Below are 19,477 nucleotides of genomic sequence, written 5' to 3'. Positions count from 1 at the left end.
AGAGTCACAAAACTAGGTGAATGATGTTCACTACCAATTTGTTACCTGTCTGGAGCTGGGTCCCTACTGCTGCTCTGCATTTCTTTTATGCACATCTAGTCTGTGCTGTATATACCTTTCTTTTCTTTTCAAGCCCAGATCTGTAAAATTATACCTCTTGTATTTAAAAGTATATAAAAAACAAAGTTCATCATTTCCCCAAATCAGCTTTTTCCTTGTCATCACTAACAGTCACATAAAAAAACAAAAACAAAAACAAAAAAAACAAAAACAAAAAACAGAACATGGGCTTTAAGGAAGATCTGAATTTGGATCCTGACTTTGCCACTTAATGGCTGTGTGATTTTGGGAACTGTTTAACCTCTGAGCCTATTTCCCTTTGCATCTTGGAAATTATTCCCAAGTTTACAGGTTGTTATAAGGGTTAAATAACAGTATAGCTAGCACTTACTAGATGCACACACCCTCTCATCTCCTAACTGGTTCCTGAGATCTAGGCATTAAATCCTACTGATACTACCTTTGCATTGTTTTTAAAATATAGTTGATCCTTGAATAAGGCTGGGGGTTCGGGGCATTGATTCGCCCCACCAGTCTCCCATGCAATAAAAAATTTGCATATAGCTTTTGAGTTCCTCCAAACTTTACTAACAGCCTACTGTTGACCAGAAGCCTTACAGATTACAGTTGATAAACAAATTTTGTACTTTATATACATTACATACTATATTCTTACAATAAAGGTGGAGAAAAGAAAATGTTAAGAAAATCGTAAGAGAAAATACATTTCTAGTACTATTATCGATATCATTAAGTTTACAAGTTTACACCATCTGTTTACAAGATGAATTGTCTGAAATGGTGACAATTGCAGCTGCGGACCTCTTCTATCTATTGTGCATATCAAGCCATTCAACGTCTTGCAATGTCATGACTTCGCGTCGTGGGACTGCTTCTAGCATCACTAGTAGTACTCTGTATAGGTTCCATGGTGTTATTCAAGGTTTATAATATTGCACTAACCCAGTGAAAAATATGCAAGAACTGGCCGAGTGCGGTGGCTCACGCCTGTAATCCTAGCACTTTGGGAGGCTGAGGCAGGCAGATCACTTGAGGTAAGGAGTTCGAGACCAGCCTGACCAACATGGTGAAACCCCATCTCTACTAAAAATACAAAAATTAGCTGGGTGTAGTAGCAGGTGCCTGTAATCCCAGCTACTCGGGAGGCTGAGGCAGAAGAATTGCTTGAATTCGGGAGGCGGAGGTTGGCAGTGAGCTGCCATTGCATTCCAGCCTGGGAGACAAGAGCGAGACTTCATCTCAAAAAAAAAAAAAAAAAAAAAAAGGCAAAAAGTGCGAAAGGCGAAAGATCACCTTTTTTTTTGTGATACACAATTTATTGGAGATGAACTGCCCCACGGAGATGATGAGCATCACAGCATTTTAAGTGGATACTCATAACACTTAAGCTCACTACAATAGCAACAGGAGGTGGCTGCTGAATTATTACAGTAGTACAGTATGTTCTTCAGTTAATTTTATGCAGTTATGGTTTACTCCATCTCTACATTTACATTTCTGTCAACTGTAAATGGTACAATGTACAGGCTATGTGCATGTTTTGATAAATTTAAATTTTTGTAATAGATTTATATATATTTTATGGCAGTTAATGGAGTAGACCAGTATCTACATATTTTATGCATTCATATCATTTTGTTAATTTTCTCGATTATTTCTAGGCTACATGGTTTGCCTGAGTTTTTTCAATTTGTTTCAAACCTCAAACAATTTTCCAAGATATTGAAAAAAGTCTTATGTATCAGTGGACCTGCACAGTTCAAACCCATGTTGTTCAGGGGTCAACTGTCTTCACTGCCACCATCCTAGACTAGGCCTTCATTACATCTCAGCAAAGCTACTATAGTATGACTGCTGTTCATTGCTGGCTCTGGTCCATCCCACACACTAGTCTCCTATCAACCTTTCTAAAATACACCTCTAAACTTTGAATGACTGACAGTAGCACATGAATACAACTCACACTCTTATACCTGCCTGTTTACATAAAATGGCCCCAGTCTTCCTTTACAGCCTTATCTCACACCATTTGTTTCATACTCAGGGAACTCCTTGTTTCTCACGTACCAATGCTGTGCTCATTTACTTTTTCTCGTGCTTTGCACTAGCCAAGATGCCCTCTTCTTCTGGTCTGTCCTTGTGACATGGTTAAGGTTTGTCTTAAATTACAAATAGTACTTTTTCATGTGATTCTTTAACTATAAAATTATTTCTACTCTCTCTGAACATCTGAACACTTAACTGCCACTCATTTAATTCACCATTTTACCAACATCATCTTATCAACATAGAAAATCCATTTCATGTTTGACAGAAAAATAGTATCTTTATCAGCTTCTGTTCAGAAACAAAGAAGTCAGTAAAAAGCATTTAGCGTTAATATTTGTTTGCAAAGCTCATAAGCTGAGGCAGTACTTCCTATAAAAATGGTGCACAATAAACATTTCTGCTAGGAGTAGATGCATTCCAGTGATGTACTTTCAATGTCATAACTTTGTTACTAGAAATAAAAATTAAATAAAAGGATGTATACTCAACGATGTTAAAACTTCTGATGCACTATGTCCTTTCCCCTCTATAAAGTTTGAGTCATTGTGTGTGGTTTTTTGTTGTTATTGTTTTCTCAGTAGCCTTAAGACTATGCAGCCACAGCTCAGTCCATTTTCATTCTGGGAGATTCCCTCAGCTGGGACATCTCTTACAAGAAACCTGTTTCTGAATGAATGTTTCAAGCCTTTTCAACCACCAAAACCAGCACCAAGAACAGGTCTTTACCAAGACTGTTTTTATTTAAAATACACTTGGAATAGATGACTATTAATCTCAGCATTTTCCTATCACTTTTAAAATTTTATACTATGTACTTTGTATTACATAGTACAGTACTTAGTTTCAGTAAGACATGGAAAATTTGCCATTTTAACCACCTTAAAGTGTACAATTCAGTGACATTTATTATAGTATATTTACAATGTTGTGCAACCATCACCACTAATTCATCAAAATTAAAAAAATTTTTAAGCCAGATTTAGCAGTGAGGGGCTATATACCAACTTTAATGACACTCATGTTAATAAGTTCTGATAACCCACTGCCATCAGATCAGCCGTAATTCATCCAATTTTCATAATCCTAAAAGGAATCCCCATGCGCATTAAGCGGTCACTCCCTCTTCACCTGTCTCCCTAGTTCCTGATAACTACTAATTGGCTTTGTCACTATGGATTTGCCTGTTTGGGGTATAAATGGAATCATGTGGCTGGCTTCTTCCACTTAGCATGTTTTTAGGGTTCACTTATATTTATTCAGTATGTATCAGTGCCTCATTTATTTTCATGGCGGAATATTCCATTATATGGATGTATTTTACTTATCCATTCATCAGCTGATAGACATTTGGTTGTTTCTACCTTTTGGCTTTTATAAGTAGTGCTTCTATGAATATTTGTATACAGGTTTTTGTTTGAATGCCTATTTCTAATTCTTTTGGGTGATATAGACTAGATGATGAATCAACTAAAAACATGGCAGCAGCTCTACCTTTTTAGCTTTTTTGGGCCTCATTTCACTTTATAGAAGGTAGCGTATGTATAACTTAGTGATTCTCAAACAGTATGCACAAAATCACCTGGGAAGTCTTTTTAAAGATGCAGATTGCTGAATCTCGTGTCCAAAGAGTCCAATTCAGTAGGTCTGGAACCTAGGGATTTTTATTTTTTCACGAGCACTGATTCTGATGGAGGCAGTCTTCCCACACTTGAGGAACTTTGGTAACTGACTGCTCATTCTCAATGGAAATCAAACAGGCAAAGGGCACTAAAAAAAGTAAAATGTCGCTTTCCTAATTATCAACTTTCAAAAAACCCTGAAACTTGGATGATAGATATTATGGTACAATACATTTGCTAGGGGAAAAACTGTCTATAGTAGCACCACCTTCTTCCTTTGAATGGGAAAAGTTTGACCAAGAAGGAACATAAAGTATTAGCAGCAAAATACTCTTGAACCAGCTATCATCCCCAAGACTCCCACTATAAACATGTTAGCAACAGTGATAAACGCTGCCTTACGGCAACTTTTGGCTGTAAAAATCTAACCAATTCAGTCTACTTTTTTATATTTGGTTTTTAATAGTCTTGTTCAAGTAAGAAACTAGCTGCTAGTTGGACTGAACCTGTTCTGAAAAGACATGGAAGATTCATTATAAGCACACAATTGCTTAATGTGAGACTTACTGAAAAACAAAAATCACATTACCTCCCAGCTTAAGGCTTCATTTCCTAAAAAGCTGACGTGATTTATTTTTAGAACCAACCGCCTGGAAGGTGATTCTGATTTGAAGTATTCTAACTGATGTTAGACCTTAAAAACACAAGACCATCTTGAGTATTAACTATCTTTAATTAATCATATTTTATAGAAGCTCAAAACACCCGAATATTTATCCTTTATATGAATAAACAAAAGCCCTATGAATTCCAATATGCAGAACACTATATAAAAGAATTCCGATAAAAATTACATTGGGATATTTTCAGCTGTAGCTTCCTCTGAATTGGACAGCATCTGTCTGAATGCACATTCTTCTTTGTGATAATCTAACCTTAGTGTAAGTACAAATCACAGAAGAAATTAAAGTTTTCATCTTTAATGAAATGACTTTGGAAATAACGTACATTTCCATGACACCAATACTACAGTTTTCGGAGTCACAGTAAGATACACAGAATTACATCCGTAATTAATAAGAATGCCAACATGTCAAGCAGTAATTTGTTACATGGCAAACAAAATCAAGAAAGCAACCATCAAACAAAAGAGACCCATAGCTTCAGACAAGGCAAATCCCAGGATAGCATATGAGAACAGCTGCTGCTTCAGCGAAGGGTTTCTAAAAGAGACCACATATGACTGTTACTTTGAAATATTAGTTTCGACATGTTTGGCAAACGTTAAAGAATCAGATTACTAGTGTGGGGATTTCTGTAAACTGAAAAGTCTGCTGGAAGAGTATTTGCCTAGATCTCTCTTATACTAGTCTCCTCAATTCTGATATGGTGTAAAGGTAGGGGGCTGTCTCTCAACATAAATGGTTACTTTTCATTCATTTTGATGGGTTCTGACATTCTTATCCCTCTGAAAATATGGTCTATACCTTTTAAGATCTGACAGTTTAGGTCTTAAATAAAATAAATTGATTCTTTTAAGGAATGTGCTCTAATAACTTTATTCCCCAAATAGTTTAACAATTAGGAATGCAGACTCTTAAGTCAGATGTAGTTAAAATTCATTTTCTGACATTTACTAGCTATGACCTGGGCAAGTAATGTGACCTGTGTCTCTAGACCTTCATAGGTGTTATTCTCATAATACCCCAAATGCTGTTATGAGAATTAAGTGAGATAATGCATACAAAGCCGTTTAAATGTAATGCAAGACACAGAGTAAGCACTTAATGCAAAGTAGCTATTATTTCAGTAGCTAAGTTTCCAACTATTGCAAGCATGCTCTTAAACTTACTTATTTAGGGATAGAAATGATTACCTGGCATAACCAATGATAAGGCTGCCAAAGACTGTTCCAATACCAGCACCAGAACCAGCCACTCCTACTGTTGCAGCACCTGCACCAATAAATTTGGCAGCAGTATCAATGTCTCTGCTGATTGCACTGGTCTGAAACTCCCTTTGGATTAGCTGAGACACACCATTCTGGGCCCCATTAAATACCGTAGAGCCCTAGAAAACAGAAAATAAAGGTAAAGGTCTATCAGTAATCACAGGTAGCTATTTTAATTAAGTACCATACTGTCAAAATGATAACTACTTTTTTACTTTGTAGCTGAGTGTAAAGAGGCAAATCAAGAGCTTAGAATAATCTCACTCTTGCAGAATAGGGATAACAATGTCTACATCTTAAAAGCGTGTTGAAAATTAAGAAACAACATATATAAATATGCTTTTAGAGTAGGGTTTTTTGTTTTGTTTTTTTTAAAGAGAGGGTCTCACCTGGTTTGTCACCCAGGCTGGAGTGCAGTACAGTGTGGTGTGATCATAGCTCACTATAGGCTCGAACTCCTGGGGTCAAGCAATCCTCCCGCCTTGGCCTCCCACAGTGCTAGGAACACAGGTGTGAGCCATCGCATCCAGCCCAATAGAGCAGATTTTTCAATAACTGTAGCTATTATAATTTTAAATATAGGCAACTTAAATCGATAGACTTGAATATAAGTACCACAGTATTTCTTGGTAAAGTTTTGGATAGAGAAATTTCTCTACTTGGCTCATCTAGTTTTTTGGATAAAAGGGTGGAAAAGAATTGCCCTCAAACTCTTATTAATAAAGTTTTTTTCCTTCACTCTAATCAAAACCCTACCCTTACTTGGTAGTGTTACCTAATTTCAATTATTGCTACTATTACCTCTCCAGTCCTAGCCTCTGGTCGAGATAACACTGATGCAGAAATTGGTCTGTATGCAACTCTGGATCCAGCTCGGATCTATTAATGATAAAAAAAAAAAAAAAAATTCCAGTATTAAGAAAGAATACAGGTAAGATTTCAATGACTTTTCTGGTACCATGAATTCTAAAAAAGCAAGCAGTAAAATGAATCAGAGACTTCTGAATTGACTCTTCGCTGTTTGGTCATTTTTAATACATGAAGCAATTTTAATAACGTTTCATGCTAATGAAATTGTAAAGCTTGCTACCTTAAATAAAATTTCTAATAACAATTAATTACAAAGAGAGTAAGAAATGCTTTTGACATTTCCATTATTGTAGCGCCATAAGTCAAGTCAGAAAAAAGCAATAAATACCACACATTCCTTGGCAATTTTAAGTGGACCAACAAGTATATTAGTAGTGTCACTGTAAACATTCATCACTCAAAATAGCCCAGCAGTTAATATAAGCTGACCATTTCAAAGATATTTCTATATGACCATTAATCATAAAAAAAAGGTGTCTAAAAAAGGAACTTAAGCAATTCTACATCAGTTTAAGAATAATCTGTGAAATATCTGACCATAAGGACATATTCCAGTCCAACTTCTCTGCCCTTGAGTGTCTACTAAACTAAGGTCACAGAAAAACCCTTTAGAACCAAGATCTGATTCTCTAAGACAAATCCTCCAGATTTGGACTCACTTAAAGCCTGCAAAATTGTTATGAAAATAATACTCCAGAGGCAGGAAGAAAGACTCTGGGCTCGTTCCCCCACCACCTTCTTCCGCCCCCACACGGAAAGGCAAAGTCCCTCCCTCTGCAGCAACGAGTTTGACCTACAGACAGGCACTGGAAAGCGCTGCTGAGGTGAACTAGGCCTCAGCGGCCCCCTACATCCTCTGCAGTACTCCAGGCTTCGCGGTCGACCCCAATCCAACAGAGAAGCTGAGAGGAGGTGGGGGAAAGGGCCGCTCGGGTCTAAGGACAGGAGAGTTTGACCTACACCGAGTGAGGCCTGACGGCTAGGCCTCGGCTGCTCTGCCTCGCCCTAGTGGCGAGGAGAAAGCTGAGATGCCCTAAGATTAGGAAGAAAGGAAGAAAACGGCAATAGGTTAATGGGTGAGGACACAGTCGTTCCCGGAGGGCGGTGTGCCCCGCCCGAGGGTTGCCCCATTCAACAACGTGGACGCTCCAGGACAAGCGGCCCAGCCCTCATTCCCCCCGGCCCTGCCTGGGCTACGCACCAGAGCGGGCGTGCAGGCGAGCTTGGCGCAGGCGAACATCTTACACTCTTCGGGACCGCGCGGCTGGAGATACTGGGTGACAGGTGACGTGGGCTCCTCTCCCTCTTCCTCTCTGCGGAGGCAAAGAGGCTTAAGGTCAAGTGCCCTCCAGGGGCCTGTCCTTCCCACCCAGGCCCCGCAGGCTCCCGTGCACGCCGTCAGTTTGGGCCCCGTGCCTAGTGAGGCGCCGGCACAATGAATGGGTCCCTATTGGGCGCCGCTCCGCCCCGACCAGGCCGGGCTCCCTGTGCCCTCCACTTACCTTCCCGAGAGGTGGCTGCGGCACCGGCGGCGGCAGAGGTCGAAGTAATGGGACTGAGCGCGCAAGCGCGGTCCAGCTCTTATTCGCGCCGCAGCACCCGGATGAAGAAGGCGGGGTTTCGGGTGCACCAAGGGAGATACTCAAGGTCACTTTGTAACAACTTTATTGGCAACTAGCCGGGAAGGACAACGACAACCACCTGGTGATTGGGCAGGCAGTGAGTGGTAAGAGGGAGACAAAAAGAAAAACTGTAGACTAGCCCCGGCAGAGAGGACTAAATAGATTAACTTTTGATACGAGTTGGCTGCAGGATAGTGGGTCTTTTTCTTCACGTTGTAAGATTTGGCCTTTTATCAGTTGCTACTTCTCTGTAGTAGAAGTTGACTTTGCTGGTCATTTCTCTTCCTCTGTGAAATAGGACTGTGGCTGGCGGGAGGAAAGAAGGGTCATTCACTACTTAACAGGAAACTAGGGTCCCCAGCAAAGCGAAGATATTTATTTCAAGGAACCTGGAAAATGGTTCCAGAAGTATGGCTAATCCTTCAGGTGAAAGAGGACCTGACCTAGAAGTACTGGTGGAGCCGTAAGCAAATGAGTAGATCTAAGAGCTTTGTCATCTGGGACACAAAATTGCCCCTGGGTAAAGTGAGGGTGCTCAACTTGTCTTCTAGCTCTAAGATTGGAAGATTTAAGGGATTGTAATGTATTTCATGTAGGGCTTGAGACTAAAAAAAGTCTGAGTATTCTCAAAACCTACTCAATTTTAACACCTGTTTTTGTTAAGTTTGAACAAATTATCTTCTTCAGAGGAATGCAGAAATATCTCAGAAAAATGATTCTGACTGAACTTCTGGTCTTTTTAGATCCTTGAATTATGTACATTTAATTTAGTAATTCTAACAAATGGCTAATGGAAGTGATATCAACACGTCAACATAAAAGATTAAACATCTAGAATGCCCTGCTAAGAAGATGGCTGGGGACTGAACTCCAGCCCATTCTGCCTAGAGCCCTGGCATGAGACAACATCAACCCGGAGGATCAGCTTTTTACTTGTTAGCGCAAAGGTGCAGTATTATCTAGCAGCAACGCTGGGGAGAAGCCCTCAGAACTAACACTTGAAAAATGAATAAGACTTTGTCACTAATCCAACTTCAAATGCAGATGGTTCAAAATTACAAAAATACTAATAATTTTAGGCTCAATTGTTAGCTGGAAAATAGAGATAATTCACATGTACAGTTCAACAAGCAATTATTCATATAGTTTCTCAAGTACTCAATTCTAACCTGAAGAACATGGTGTCCTGTGGTGTCTGCAGTAGAATAAACAATAAAGCCCTGTACTTCAATAATATATCCTCTAGGGGGAAAAATTATTCTAAGTGGATTTATGCGTAGAGTTTTTTTTTTTTTTTTTTTTTTGAGATGGAGTCTCGCTCTGTCGCCCAGGCTGGAGTGCAGTGGCCGGACCTCAGCTCACTGCAAGCTCCACCTCCCGCGTTTAGGCCATTCTCCTGCCTCAGCCTCCCGAGTAGCTGGGACTACAGGCGCCTGCCACCGCGCCCGGCTAGTTTTTTTGGTATTTTTTTTAGTAGAGACAGGGTTTCACCATGTTAGCCATACGCGCCCGGCCCGTAGAGATGGTTTTAAGTGATGTTCCTATTTCTTTAGCACTAAATCAGTGGCAGTAACTATTGAGGAGAAAGCAAGAAAGAAGCCAAGATCCATAGTGGCTGCTTCCAAGTTGCATATGGAGTACTTGCTATGGCAGGGAAAGACATAGGTTCCGAAATCCAGGCTAGTCTGTTCTGTGGAGAGGCCTGAACATGGCTGTGACTCCACGGTGCTATTCTAGATAGATTAACTTAGACTTTGCTTGCTTTTGCATCCTAAGATTTGCATTATAGAAAGAGGGGAGTGGCTGGGCGCGGTGGCTCACGCCCGCAATCCCAGCACTTTGGGAGGCCAAGGCGGAGGGATCACGAGGTCAGGAGATGGAGACCATCCTGGCTAACACGGTGAAACCCCGTCTCTACCAAAAAAAAAAAAAAAAAAAAAAAAAAAAAATTAGCTGGGCGTGGTGGCCCGCGCCTGTGGTCCCAGCTACTCTGGAAGCTGCGGCAGGAGAATAGCGTGAACCCGGGAGGCGGAGCTTGCAGTGAGCCGAGATCGCGCCATTGCACTCCAGCCTGGGCGACAGAGCAAGACTCCATCTCAAAAAAAGAAAGAGGCGAGTGAAGGCCGGGCGCGGTAGTTCACGCCTGTAATCCCAGCACTTTGGGAGGCCGGGGCGGGCGGATCACGAGGTCAGGAGATGGAGACCATACTGGCTAACACAGTGAAACCCCGTCTCTACTAAAAATACAAAAAATTAGCCAAGCATGGTGACAGGTGCCTGTAGTCCCAGTACTCAGGAGGCTGAGGCAGGAGAATGGTGTGAACCTGGGAGTCGGAGGTTGCAGTGAGAGGAGATCACGCTACTGCACTCCAGCCTGGGCAACAGAGCGAGACTCTCTATCTCAAAAAAAAAAAAAAAAAAAAAAAAAAAAAAAAAAGAAAGGGGAGTGAATTGGAGTAACACCAACCCGTGTTGATTGAGGGTGGATATTTGCACTGAGGAAGTTTGAAGAAAAAAAAGTACCTTATGAGAGGACTAAAGTGAGGCCCTAAAGATGAACAGGGAACTCCCTGAGAAGTATCTAATCCTTTCTTTGTTTTTTCATGGACAGTGGGGAAAATCATGGTAAGTTATGACATCATAATTTGGCAATATCTGATAAGACTGGGTGATGATGATAGTCTGAGTGATGATGGCAGGATGAAGATAGGAATCTGATAGTAAAGAGAAGTATGACAGATCACTCCCAAATATAGCCCTGTCCAGAAACCACCTGGACAGAAAAAAAGGCCGGAGAAAGAGAATTGAGGTGTCCAACACATATGAGTGAGGCCTTCTTGGATCTCTAGCTCTCGTCAAGCCTTCCCAACACCACGAGGAACAGAAATGAGCCATCCAAATGAGCTTTACCCAAATTCCTGATCCACAGTGTCAAGAGCAATGAAAGGGTTGTCGTTTGGGTCTTTTCGCTATCTTTTCGTGCTGCCACAATGGTGCACATGAATGTCCTGCCTGATGCTCTCAAGGGCATCAACAATGCCGAAAGGAGAGGCAAACGCCAGGTTCTTACTAAGCTGTGCTCCAACATCATCATCCGGTTTCTCATTGTGATGGGGAAGTATGGTTACATTGGCGAATTTGAGATCATTGATGATCACAGAACTGGGAAAAATTGTTGTGATCACAGGCAGGCTAAACAAGTGTTGAGTTATCAGTCCCAGATTTGATGTGCAACTCAAACATCTGGAAAAATGTCAGAATAATCTGCTTCTATCCCTCTAGTTTGGTTTCATTGTACTGACAACCTCAGCTGGTATCATGGACCATGAAGAAGCCAGAAGAAAACACACAGGAGGGGAAATCCTGGGATTCTTTTTTTAAGCGATGTAATACATATTCACAAATAAAATGCTTCATGGACTCTGGTACTAAAAGAAAAAAAAAGAAACGTTGTCATTTGAAGCTATGACGTTTTAAGGTTGTTTATAATGAAGTGCTAATATCTATTTAGTAATAGATAACTAAAACAGGAAACACTGTCTGCTAAATATTCACTACTTCTTTGAGATCCATGTGGAGGTAGCAGCATCTCTTTTTTTTTGAGACAAGGTCTTGCTCTATCATCCAAGCTGGAGTGCAGTGGTTCGACCATAGCTCACTGCAGCTTCGATCTCCCAGGCTCAAACAATCCTCCCACCTCAGTCTTCTGAGTAGCTGGGACTACAGGCATGCACCACCACACCTGCTAATTTTTAAATTTTTTATTGAGCCAGGATCTCCCTATGTTGCCCAGGCTGATCTCCAACTCCTAGGCTTAAACTATCCATCTCAGCCGACCCAAAGAGCTGGGGTTACAGGAATGAGCCACCGCATCCGTCAGTAGCAGCATCTTAAAATGGGGAATTTCAGTTTAAAATTCCAAGTGTAGCTCATAGCAAACCAGATAGAAAGAAGCCCAGGTCTTGGTTACTAACTCCCTTTCCTTGAAGTATTGAGGTATAGTAGGATTGTTATCATTAACTTTAGTGAGGTAATTCCAAGTGACCACATGGAAAGATAGTTAAATTATCTACTTTTGAACATTTTAGGCCAGGCATGCTGGCTCAGGCCTGTAATACAAGCACTTTGGGAGGTCAAGGTGGGTGGATCACTTGAGTTTAGGAGTTTGAGACCAGCCTGGCAACATAGCAAAACCCCATCTACAAAAAATACAAAAATTAGCTGGGCATGATGGTGTACACCTGGGAGGCTGAGGCAGGAGGATCCCTTGAGCCTGGGAGGTGGAGGTTGCAGTGAGACAAAATTACACCACTGTACTCCAGACTGGGTGATGGAAATGACACCCTATCTTAAAAGTTTTTTTAAAAAACATTAATAGCCTGCAAAAGTTTCACCAGCCTTCTCGTGCTGGTGTTATAAAAAAAAATTGTTGAAATGAAAATCAGAAATATAAGTTTAAAATATTCCAGGCTGTTATTATATTTAGTTTTTCTTATAAAAGCTTTTGTGTCTTATTATTGGCTTTAATTTGTTATCAATTTCTCTTTGAAAAAAAAAAAAAAAGCCTCTGAACCTGCACTAGTTTTATAGGACATTCAATTGAGGTTAGCTCAAATCAATACTATGCCCTTTCTTTGAACATTGTGAGGACACAGGGAAAAGGTAAGAGTTTGCAATATAATTGGGCATATGAGAAATTGGACTGATACATATATAAAAATTAGAGAAAAATACAAATTACTACACATTCCAGGACAAAGTTGTGTGATACACTAAGGGAAATTGCATTAGAAAAGAGACTGTCCTGGTCAGAAAGTAACTTACTGAAGAGAAACTTGAGCTAGGACTTGAAAGATGGCATGATTCGGATAGAAAAGATTTCTAGGTATCTCTTAAATAGATCCTAACACTCCCAGATCTACCAACTAACTACCTACTCCGCTAATCAATTTCTAGTGTAGAAAATTTTGTCCTTAAACTTCATTTTTTACTATTCTACAAATTATTTAACCACTTTAATGACATCTAGTATACTGGACTAGAATATTTACTAAACGGGCCACAAATAATTTAGTAAGAAACTAAGAGTAAATGTATGTCTCCATGTCCTCCTTAGGTCTAGGCTAAACTTTTTTTTTTTTTTTTTTTTTTTTTTTGAGACGGAGTCTCGCTCTGTCGCCCAGGCTGGAGTGCAGTGGCCAGATCTCAGCTCACTGCAAGCTCCGCCTCCCGGGTTCCCGCCATTCTCCTGCCTCAGCCTCCCGAGTAGCTGGGACCACAGGCGCCGCCACCTCGCCCGGCTAATTTTTTGTGTTTTTAGTAGAGACGGGGTTTCGCCGTGTTAGCCAGGATGGTCTCGATCTCCTGACCTTGTGATCCGCCCGTCTCGGCCTCCCAAAGTGCTGGGATTACAGGCTTGAGCCACCGTGCCCGGCCCTGGGCTAAACTTTATAAACGAGTTACATGAAAACAATGTCCTAATAAAATAAATGTTATTCCGTCCTTCTTTTCTGGTAAGATATGCTAGTTATTGAGGAAAAAACAATTGTATGTCATAGTGTATAATTAATATAAAAAGACTACTTACATGAAAAGAAAATGAACAAGTATATGGAAATGAAATAAAATCCCTCTGCTAATTCTTGCCCATCTCAAATGTAAGTAATTTTCTAATTTTTCAATTTGTGGCAGACACAGCTAGTTGCCTATCCAACATCCATTCTCTCCTTTTTTTCTTACTTACGGAGATCTGTCCCCAGTTTAAAAAATGCTGAGCTTCTCAGATTCCCTTATGATTAGGAATGGTCAATGACATGTGAGTTGAAGTTACTTGGTGATGCCCCTAAGAATGTGCAGAAAAGGGATAGATTCAAAGGGATCATTCTTTCTTTTCCATTACCTTTTTTTTTTTTTTTCTTTCTGGAATACAGATCTAATGTCTGGATGGGAGGCAGCAATATTACAACTACAAGAACAAAAGTCACACGTTGAGGATGGAGAATCTGGAAAGTAGGAACCGGAATTTTTCACTTTTTTTTGGAGTAAGCAGCCCTTAATTGCCTATTTATGGAGTTCATGTCACATGAAAAAAATAAATCTCTATTTGGCTAAGTCACTGAAGCCAGTTTCTGTTATATGCAGCTAAACACAACCCAAACTAATAGATAATTTTGTAGACTTACATCTCTGAAGATCTTTGGCCTTTGGGCTGTGATTACAGCTGAAGTGCCCCTTCTCCCCCCAAATTTACATTAATTTACATCTGCCTTTTCTTCCTTATTTGATGGTATGGTATGTCTGCTAGGGACCAATCAGTAGATCAAAAACATACCTGTGATTTGAACAGGGAAAATTTAACATAAAAAAAACCATTAACCAGTGAAAGATGTCTAAAAGGAGCAGAGTGGACTCTAAGGGGTCCAGTGGTACTCCTGCAGGCATGACTACTAACCTTGGCTGAAGAAGAACGTACAAGAAGAAGGAACCTGAGAAATTTAGAGGAGAATGTGTGACTGCCACAAGAATGTGTAGTCCACCTGTGCTGAAGAAACTTGCTGGAAGCATGGGCCTTAACTGAATTGTGAGGACTGTAGAGGTGAATACTACTAGGCCCTGCCTGCAAACCAATCCACTGGCTCCACACAAAAAAGTCTACCGGAAGAAGAATGTCAAGTCCTTTCCTCTGCTCTGGTCTCCCAGTGTCTCTCCATCATCTTCTATTGGCAGAACCTATCATTTTGCCATTGCCAAAGCAGAAATTTGGCAGGGTCCAGCTTACAGTGTCCAGCTCCAGAATAACAAAGCAAGGGAAAAAAAGATGGATTTGTAGCTGAGAAGTCATAAGTTATAAGTCAATAACTTAAGAAGTCATAAGTTAATAACTAGCACAGATAGTAAGATTCTCAACGGCAGGCATTATGTCTAATGCATGCTATGTCTCTTATAGCACCTAACAGAGTGTTAAACATAGTAGTCACTCAATAAATGTTTTCTTGATAATAAATAGTATGTATGAAATGATTGGCAATAATTTTATTATCCTTTTTTATTTGTAATTTATGTGGATACACAGTAGGTGTATATATTTATGGGGTACATGAGATATTTTGGGACAGGCATGCAATGTGTAATAATCACACATAGGGTATTGGCTACCCATCCCCTCAAGCATTTATCCTTTGTGTTACAAACAATCCTATTACACCTGTTTACCTATTTTATTTTATTTTATTTTATTTTATTTTATTTTATTTATTTTTTATTTTTTTTGAGACAGAGTCTCACTCTGTCACCAGGCTGGAGTGCAGTGGCACAATCTCGGCTCACTGCACCCTCCACCTCCAGGGTGCAAGCAATTCTCCTGCCTCAGCCTCCTGAGTAGGTGGGACTATAGGCACGTGCCACCATGCCTGGCTAATTTTTTGTATTTTTAGTAGAGATGGGCTTTCATCATGTTAGCCAAGATGGTCTTGATCTCCTGACCTCAGGTGAGCCCACTTCAGCCTCCCAAAGTGCTGAGATTACAGGCGTGAGCCACTGTGCCCAGCCCATTTACCTATTTTAAAATGTACGATTAAATTATTATTGACTATAGTCACCATGTTGTGCTATTAAATACTAGGTCTTATTCATTCTTTTTATTTTTATTTTTATTTATTTTATTTATTTATTTATTTATTTATTTATTTTTTTGAGACGGAGTCTAGCTCTGTCATCCAGGCTGGAGTGCAGCGGCCGGATCTCAGCTCACTGCAAGCTCCGCCTCCCGGGTTTACGCCATTCTCCTGCCTCAGCCTCCTGAGTAGCTGGGACTACAGGCGCCTGCCACCTCGCCTGGCTAGTTTTTTGTATTTTTTAGTAGAGACGGGGTTTCACCGGGTTAGCCAGGATGGTCTCGATCTCTTGACCTCATGATCCGCCCGGCTCGGCCTCCCAAAGTGCTGGGATTACAGGCTTGAGCCACCGCGTCCGGCCTCATTCTTTTTATTTTTTACTTTTTGTACCCATTAACCATCCCCCCCTTTTCTCCTACCCCCACCCTCCACTACCCTTCCTGTCCTCTGGTAACCATCCTTTCATTTTCTATCTCCATGAGTGCAATTGTCTTAATTTTTTTATTCCACAGGTAAGTGAGAACAAGCGATGTTTATCCCTTTGTTCCTGGCTTATTTCATTTGACATAATGTCCTCCAGTTCCATCCATGTTGTTGCAAATGTCAGAATCTGATTTTTTTGTTATGGCTGAATAGTACTTCATTGTGTATAATTACCACATTTTCTTCATCCATTCATCTGCTGATGGACACTTAGAGGCCGCTTCCAAATTTTGGCTGTTGTGTGAACAGTGCTGCAGTAAACATGGGAGTGTATATATATCTTTGACATACTGATTTCCTTTCTCGTGGGTATATATCCAGTAGTTTGCTGGATCATATGGGGGCTCTATTTTTAGTTTTTTGAGGAACCTCTAAACTGTTCTCCATAGTGGTTGTACTAATTTACATTCCTACCAACAGTGTACGAAGGTTCCCTTTCCTTCACATCCTTGCGAGCATTTTTTATGGCCTGTTTTTTGGATAAAAGCCATTTTAACTGGGGTGAGATGATATCTCATTGTAGTTTTGATTTGCATTTCTCTGATGACCAGTGATGTTTAGCACCTTTTCATATAACTGTTTGTCATTTGTATATCTTCTTTTGATATCTTCAAATCTTTGGTCCATTTTAAAATCAGATTATTATATATTTTTTCCTGTAAAGTTGTTTGACTTCCTTATATATTCTGGTCATTAATCTCTTGTCAGATGGGTAGTTTGCACATATTTTCTCCCATTCTGTGGGTTGTCTCTTCACTTTGATCGTTTCCTTTGCTGTGCAGAAGCTTTTTAACTTGATGTGATTCCATTTGTCCATCTTTGCTTTGGTTGCCTGTGCTTGTGGGGTATTACTCAAGAAATTTTTGCCCAGACCAATGCCCTGGAGAGTTTTCTCAATATTTTCTTGCAGTAGTTTCATAGTTTGACGTCTTAGATTTAAGTCGTCTTTAATCCATTTTGATTTGATTTTTATGTAAGGCAAGAGATAGGGATCAATTTCAGTCTTCTTCATATGGATATCCAGTTTTCCCAGCACCATAATTATTCTTCTCTTTTAGCTAAGATGTGTGTCTCTTGAGAAAAATTAGGATTGCCTCCAGTATTTCTTTTGAATATTGCAAAATTCAAACAAAGAACCCAAGGAATATTTTAAAATTGGTGGTGTGAGTTTAAAATACTTGGACATTTTTGTATGTCTATGAAGGATTCTGTGTTTATACTCTCATGTGCCTAAAGAATTCATCAAAAAACCCAAAACATTAAAGCCCTTTATGTATCCATTGCATGATATAATAAATATTGGCAGGAATGGAACATAGGTTGAGGAAGAACTAGGCCCTACATTGAGTTGTCAGGTAGGAATGTTTGTTTGTGGTCATCTTTTCACTTCTTCTTTTGATATTTTTGGTCCATTCCCAGGCCACTTACTCTCTCTTTGGACACTTGGCATCTTTATGGTGTCTCCTGACTATATAAGATTCTTTATGGTAGCACCTACTAAAGCCATCTCTCTCTAGACCATGTCTAGCTCCAGAATTTTTACCCATGTAAAATCTTGATCTCCTAAGTGCTTGTTTCAGCAGCACATATAGCAACATTTTAATGATATAGAGAAGATTAGCATGGCTCCTATGCAAGGACAACACATAAATCCATCAAGTATTCCATATTTTTATAGTATGCTATCATTTATCTCAGAAGTGAAGAGAGATATGTGATTTTATCTAAGACATGAAGAGAATTACAAATTTATTTCTTATATTTAAAAAATAGAAGGTTCATAGTCACCTGTAGGGGAAGGAATAGGTCAGAGGGAATAAAACTAGAAGCTGGGCTGGGTGCGGTGGCTCACACCTGTAATCCCAGCACTTTGGGAGGATCTGGTAGGTGGATAACAAGGTCAAGAGATCGAGACCATCCTGTCCAACATGGTGAAACCCCCTCTCTACAAAAAATACAAAAATTAGCTGGGCATGGTGGTGCGCACCTGTAGTCCCAGCTACTTAGGAGGCTGAGGCAGGAGAATTGCTTGAACTTGGGAGGTGGAGGTAGCAGTGAGCCAAGATGTGCCACTGCACTCCAGCCTGGTCACAGAGCGAGACTCTATCTCAAAAAAAAAAAAAAAAAAAAAAAAAAAAAGAAGTTCCAAAATGGCCAAATAGAAACAGCTCCAGTCTACAGCTCCTAGTGTGAGCAATGCAAAAGACTGGTGATTTCTGCATTTCCAACTGAGGTATCAGGTTCATCTCACTGGGGCTTGTTGTACAGTGGGTGCAGCCCACAGGCGTGAGCCAAAGCAAGGCAGGGCATCACCTCACCCAAAAAGCACAAGGGGTTGGGGAATTCCATTTTCTAGCCAAGGGAAGCTGTGACAGACGGTACCTGGAAAATTGGGACACTCCCACCCTAATACTGCACTTTTCCAATGGTCTTAGCAAACAGCACACCAGGAGATTATATCCCACGCCTAGCTCGGAGGGTCCCACACCCATGGAGCCTTGCTCACTGCTAGCACAGCAGTCTGAGATCCAACTGCAAGGCAGCAGTGAGGCTGGGGGAGGGGTACGCACCATTGCTGAGGCTTGAGGTAAACAAAGTGGCCAGGAAGCTCAAACTGGGTGGAGCCCACTGCAGCTCAAGGAGGCCTGCCTGCCTCTGTAGACTCCACCTCTGGGGGCAGGGATAGCTGAACAAAAGGCAGCAGAAACTTCTGCAGACTTAAACATCCCTGTCTGACAGCTTTGAAGAGAGTAGTGGTTCTCCCAGCATGGAGTTTGAGATATGAGAACGGACAGACTGCCTCCTCAAGTGGGTCCCTGACCCCTGATTAGCCTAACTAGGAGGCACCTCCCAGTAGGGGCCGACTGACACCTCATACGGCCAGGTGCCCCTCTTAGATGAAGCTTCCACAGGAAGGATCAGGCAGCAACATTTGCTGTTCTGCAATATTTGCTGTTCTGCAGCCTCTGCTGGTGATACCCAGGCAAACAGGGTCAGGAGTGGGCCTCCAACAAACTCCAGCAGACTTGCAGCTGGGGGTCCTGACTGTTAGAAAGAAAACTAACAAACAGAAAGGACATCCACACCAAAACCCCATCTGTTTGTCACCATGCTCAAAGACCATAAAACCACAAAGATGGGGATAACCAAGAGCAGAAAAGCTAAAAATTCTAAAAATCAGAGCGCCTC

General features: G+C 40.8%; 1 protein-coding gene, 1 long non-coding RNA gene and 1 other non-coding gene across 3 annotated transcripts; 2 read left to right on the top strand and 1 right to left on the bottom strand.

The window, feature by feature from the left end:
• Positions 1 to 4,713: 4,713 nt before the first annotated feature.
• Positions 4,714 to 7,873, bottom strand: ATP5MC3 (ATP synthase membrane subunit c locus 3). The gene is made up of 4 exons (XM_050751815.1): positions 7,772 to 7,873; positions 6,502 to 6,579; positions 5,626 to 5,819; positions 4,714 to 4,972 (listed from the first exon to the last, which is right to left on the bottom strand). Exons 1-4 carry the CDS (start codon positions 7,808 to 7,810, stop codon positions 4,858 to 4,860), a joined length of 426 nt encoding a protein of 141 aa, XP_050607772.1. The 5' UTR covers positions 7,811 to 7,873; the 3' UTR covers positions 4,714 to 4,857.
• Positions 7,874 to 8,171: 298 nt separating this feature from the next.
• LOC126932714 (uncharacterized) lies at positions 8,172 to 15,150 on the top strand. Its single transcript, XR_007718284.1, has 3 exons — positions 8,172 to 8,296; positions 8,936 to 9,139; positions 14,123 to 15,150. It is a non-coding gene; the product is annotated as an uncharacterized LOC126932714 (long non-coding RNA).
• Positions 15,151 to 17,855: 2,705 nt separating this feature from the next.
• Positions 17,856 to 17,962, top strand: LOC126933218 (U6 spliceosomal RNA). The gene has a single exon (XR_007718465.1). It is a non-coding gene; the product is annotated as a U6 spliceosomal RNA (small nuclear RNA).
• The last annotated feature ends 1,515 nt before the right edge of the window (positions 17,963 to 19,477 follow it).

Source organism: Macaca thibetana, chromosome 12 (genome assembly GCF_024542745.1).
Source record: "Macaca thibetana thibetana isolate TM-01 chromosome 12, ASM2454274v1, whole genome shotgun sequence".
In the NCBI taxonomy this organism is placed as follows: domain Eukaryota; kingdom Metazoa; phylum Chordata; class Mammalia; order Primates; family Cercopithecidae; genus Macaca; species Macaca thibetana.
Note: the sequence above shows the minus strand (reverse complement) of the source record. Positions and strands in the feature narration are given on the sequence as shown.

Excerpts from the sequence above, each read along its gene's own strand:
- ATP5MC3 (XM_050751815.1), bottom strand. The coding sequence starts at position 7,810 with ATGTTCGCCTGCGCCAAGCTCGCCTGCACGCCCGCTCTG. Across the intron at positions 5,820-6,501 it reads CAGAGGCTAGGACTGGAGAG|GGCTCTACGGTATTTAATGG; the intron begins GTAATAGTAGCA and ends TCTGTTTTCTAG. Across the intron at positions 4,973-5,625 it reads CTTATCATTGGTTATGCCAG|AAACCCTTCGCTGAAGCAGC; the intron begins GTAATCATTTCT and ends GGTCTCTTTTAG.